We start from the raw sequence: 5,354 nt of genomic DNA, 5'->3' as shown, positions 1-5,354 counted from the left end.
CGTTGTGATGAAAATTCTGACCTACTCGCACTTAGACCGTCGCCACGGTCAAATGAAGACGAGTTTGTTTCTAGAATTTTTACAGAAACTAAGGGACTCATATACGGAGCCATGGCCACTGGTCTCACCTCATTTCAGTTTGTATAGAGGCAGTGGCGATTGAACGAAGTCAGCCCTTGTTTCAAACCCTAGTCTTGACTTAAAACTTACTTTACGCTTTTTGTTTAATGATGAATGATGATGGTACTTAAGACCTAATTTACATACATTTAAACCTAATGGGACGTTTTACTGACTTAGTAACTTTTAACTTAGGTTGAGGACTTTCCGGACCTACATACTTGCTTACTTTTTCCGAGTCAACTTTACTACTACTTTACACTGTGAGTTATAGCATCCCTTTTTACTTTAACTATTTTGAAAACTGAGAATACATGCGCATTTTACGTTTTACATACTAGGTACGAGTACTTAAACTTTATATATGTGTGGGTTATACAACGGCATAAACTTTCCCCTTAGCTCGGTAACGTTTAGTCATTGGTCTTTGAACCGGTGAACGCGAATCTTAGATATGGATCCATAGAGTTTGACATCCCCACTCGGGCTAGTAGCGCTAGCATTTAACGGGTGTTTAATACTTCGTAAACATACGCACTCGCCAAGTGTACTTTCAGGGGGTTATAAACGTTAAGTTAGTTACCAAGTGCCCACGGTTAAACATATACTTTACATACTGTTTTGAAACGCTGTTGAAACACTGAAATCTCGTGGCCTACCTTACATACTGTTATACTTAAACTATAGCTCACCAACCTTTCTGTTGATGTTTTTAAGCATGTTTTTCTCAGGTGCTTAAGTTTGCTTGCTTCCGCTGTTGTACTAGTCATGCCTTGTAGATACCCTTGCTTGCTTCCGCTGTTGTACTAGTCATGCCTTGTAGATACCCGCTGCGCTTGTTAGAGTTGTCACCGCATGAAACGTTTTATCTTGCATTCAAACTTTATTACTTTTGAAACAATGTATTTGTAACGACCTTATGGTCACGTACTATTATTGCTTGCTATTCGTAGAAGCATACTTTTGGTTGTAAAACATTTGACGTTGGTTATGACGTCACATTTTATCATGAATGCAAACTTGTTTTGAAAACGCATATAGTGTTTGACCTTGTAATGATCCTGTTGTTGATGGTCTGTACATGTTGATTTAGTACGGGGCGTCACAACTAAAGGGTAGATTTGCAATGTTAAAGACTCCGGCGAGATCTTTGGACTTCAATAAAATTAGACGACATATGTTTGCTTGTATTATATTGCACAACATGATTCAAGAAGATAACGGTTTTGTGGTTGGATGCAGAGAAGAAAGAATGATTGCTAACCCAATTAATCGACCACAGTGATTAAAAAGGAATGTGAGGGATCGAGATGCAAGAGTTAAGAAAATAAGAGATAGTAACGTTCACAATCAGCAGGAGGCATATTTAATCGAGCATGTTTGGTACTTATCACCCTACTTCCGTACCGTTAATTAATAATTAATGTATTATGTATTTTCTTTTATTTTTTTAGGAATTAAAATTATGGACCTTTATATTATTTATTATTATTATTATTATTATTATTATTATTATTATTATTATTATTATTATTATTATTATTATTATTATTATTATTATTATTATTATTTTACATATACATAATGTTAAACAAATTAATATAGTACAAAAAATAAAAATAAAATGTCACATTAGCATCTCATTATGGGTTAAGGCTATATACTTTCTCAAATGTCCCGATGTCACCCATATATACCCATTTGCTTTCCACTGTCGTCTACAAACTTTCAAAAAAATGTACCAATGTCGCCCACAATACTGTTTTTACCTGTAACGAAAACAATTGATGACGTTGCTTCTAAGTAGTCGTGACACGTCGGTGATGCATAAGAACAGAAACTAAAAGTATATGGGCGACATCGGAACACAACTGAAAGTATATGGACGACATCGGGACATATAAAATGAAAAAAAAAGTTAAATAATTAACTTTACTGATTCGGCAAGTAACCAGTAACGAAATATTGACATTGGTACATTTTTTTTTAAAGGTAACTAGGTAAGGCCCCAAAGTAATGTTGGTGATAATTGAACCTGGATCTACTTTTAAAAGTTCGTAGACGACAGTGGAACGCAAATGGGTATATGGGCAACATCGGAACATTTAAGAAAGTATATAGCCAATTTGTGACTTTAACCCTTTCATTATCAACACACACCAAAAACGTACATTACCATTACTCCACACCAAAAATTCACATTGCGCCTATTCATCCAAAAAGTGAAAAAAAAAAAAAAAACTCACATCACAAATCCACTACCCTACCAATTACAAATGATCTTACGGGACATACATATATGTTTTAAAAGAGTTGCATGCAATTTGAATAAAACTTTTCTTGTTCAACCAACAGCAAGGAAATTTTATTAAGAAACAACTAGTAAAAAGTTAGCAAAGCAAAATTAGAAAATGATTATGGGATTTTGCAACCACACTCTCCAAATAACTGTATTCTTCTTATATTTAGAATACAACCAATTTATATTTAGAATACAACTAATTGAAATCCGAAACGACAATGCTATAAAACACATGACACTTTATGAAGTTATTATTCTTGATAATAATGTTGTTATGAAGCCGCCAAATGCTCCATAAAGTAGCGGTAAGTAAACACAACTCGATCATAAAATTAAAATACATCTTTAATAAATTGTGTATTTCTAGTTATTTAAGCAACAAGGCTTTTCATGACACTCTAGAAATCTCAAGCAAAGACAAAAATCCAGAGTATTAATTAAAAAGCATGTTCACGACAATTGACCTATGATATAATACGTTACTCGTAATAAGATGAAAGATCATCTGAATTTGCTAGCAGAAGTAAACGATTTCTTAATCTTATGCGCTTCAGTCGGCAATTTTACATTTGAGGCCAACCCAATTGATTTAAGAAAGTAAATCATGTACCAACATGGATCAATTTGCCACCATTCTAACCCATGTCGAGCTGAGTACTCAAATGCATGATGATTGTTATGCCACCCTTCCCCAAAGCTAACTATTGCCACCCACCTGTATTCATCGTATATATACATATTTGTATTTATATATTGCAATTAAAAAAACGTAGTAATCAACTTATTTAAAATATAAATATTGAAAGTAGAAGATATGTTCGTACCAATTATTTTTAGATAGATCATCAGTGTTCCATGCTCGTTTTCCCCAAATATGACAAGCCGAGTTCACTAAGAAAGTTATGTGGTAAACCCATGTGATCCTAACACCCTGCATGCAAGTACTCTATATATGTAAAACATATGTTTTACAAAAAATGGAAAATCGACCGAAATACACTTTTTTATTAAATTTTATAACAAAATACATTTTTTTAAAAAATTACGGTTTTACACCATATCTTCGCAAGAATTTGTCCATTTTTGTGACAAGATATTTCCTTGATAATTGCCGATAAATTTTTAATCATACCCGAGAGTTGGCATCGCACGAGTTTGGAGTGCACGCTAGAGGTTGCAAACTCATACGTTCCATATCCTGAACAATGGTGAGTTTTCACAAAATTTGTGTGAGTTGACATGGTTGTTCAAGATATAGATCGCATGATTCTCATGAAGTTGGTGAGAAGTCACATAAAATGTTCGTGAGAACTCGATCACAGTTCGTTCGCACGAGGGGAGTGCGAACTCGTGTAAAAATTTAGCAATCAAGATTTACTGAATCAAAAAAGTGACCCGCTGTGTTGGACTATATATAAGATAAAATACAGCTGTTGTGCTACTTGACTTGTAAGAAAGAGATTCCGTAAAAACTAGAAGACTCTTGCATGAGGGATTACCAGTCACAATGAGTTCTCACAAAATTTAGGTGAACTCGTGCCAGCGTAAAAATGCATTTTTTCAAAAACGAAATTGTATTTAGATAAAAAGGTTTTATATATAAAAAGTGTATTTTAATTAACTGTTCACAAAACTTATAAAAAGAAAGTATATACAAATTGGTCATTACCATGATCCAAACAAGGTAAGGAAAACCACCGCAAGCATACACAAGCACCGCAAGCCCAAGTATATGCCACACATAAGTTCTTTTGATGAACCTATAAAATGCTTGGTTTTTTAGATCTTCCACATTTTTACGTTCCTGGTACTGAAAGATGTAGATTAACGACATAGTTAGTAACCGTAAAAGGTTCGGTCTAGATTCATATAAAGGTACTACATTAATTAAGGTATAAATATCCTTGATTTATTTACCTTCTCCATAATGAAACCACTATCAAAAAGCCAACCCATATGGCTAAACCAAAAACCAAAAGTAGGAGTATGTGGATCCTTTTCAGATTCAACATATTGATGGTGATACCTATGAATGCTCACCCAATATATTGGATCCCTCTACATTATCAAACACTATTTCATTAGCATTACAAAAATAGATGCCAAAAATTATATAATGAACCACTTAAAAAATTAAATAATGAACCAAAAAGATGTAAACTTTAAAATATTTTGTGAAAGCCACTAAACATTTGGAAATCTAATAAATTAAAAGAGACGATAATCGGACCTGCATAGCTTGAACTCCGAAATAAGCAAAAGTGTATTCAAGCCATTTAGGTAGCTTAAGACTATGGTGAGCTAGAAGCCTATGGTAACAAAGTGTTATACCCAATATTCCGGTTAAAAAGTAACCTGAAAATGCAATCCAAAAAGCGCCCCAAGTGAATGTAAATGGTGCAAAAAGTGCTAAAACATGGACAGACAAAATGCCGGCAGCCATTTTAATGTCGAGTGACCTCCATTTACGTCCCCAAATTAGGTTTCTTTTCCTGGTTATCTCTACATTGGATAAAAATATTTTGGGATATTTTAATTCCCTTGCACCATTTGACACCATTTTGAAAAAATATGTTAAGTTATATTATAATTTTGTATAATAAATATGCCACTGTCCTTTCAAAGTTGATAACTATGGGACACTAGCTACAAGTATTTATAGTGAAAGCAAGTATTTATAGAGGAAGTTAAGAGTGAGTTGTGTATAATTGTATAAACATACATGTATACATAGATTCATATGCACATACACATAATGCACACAATATACATACATACATATACACATATACATCATAGACATATATATCATACATCATATACATCCACGTAACGTAATATGATAGCATATTGCATAAGTATAGCAACAAATTTGCATATGAGAGGATGAGTGTAGTTACTACTTAGATAGTTAATTAAGACATCTGCCACT

At 33.4% G+C, this 5,354-nt stretch overlaps 1 protein-coding gene across 1 annotated transcript; it reads right to left on the bottom strand.

The window, feature by feature from the left end:
* Nucleotides 1-2,908: 2,908 nt before the first annotated feature.
* Nucleotides 2,909-4,982, bottom strand: LOC139872421 (palmitoyl-monogalactosyldiacylglycerol delta-7 desaturase, chloroplastic-like). Its single transcript, XM_071860294.1, has 5 exons — nt 4,653-4,982; nt 4,340-4,480; nt 4,092-4,232; nt 3,247-3,353; nt 2,909-3,137 (listed from the first exon to the last, which is right to left on the bottom strand). The coding sequence occupies exons 1-5, from the start codon at nt 4,980-4,982 to the stop codon at nt 2,924-2,926; spliced, it is 933 nt and encodes a 310-aa protein (XP_071716395.1). The 3' UTR covers nt 2,909-2,923.
* Nucleotides 4,983-5,354: the final 372 nt, after the last annotated feature.

This window comes from Rutidosis leptorrhynchoides, chromosome 10, assembly GCF_046630445.1.
Source record: "Rutidosis leptorrhynchoides isolate AG116_Rl617_1_P2 chromosome 10, CSIRO_AGI_Rlap_v1, whole genome shotgun sequence".
In the NCBI taxonomy this organism is placed as follows: domain Eukaryota; kingdom Viridiplantae; phylum Streptophyta; class Magnoliopsida; order Asterales; family Asteraceae; genus Rutidosis; species Rutidosis leptorrhynchoides.
Note: the sequence above shows the minus strand (reverse complement) of the source record. Positions and strands in the feature narration are given on the sequence as shown.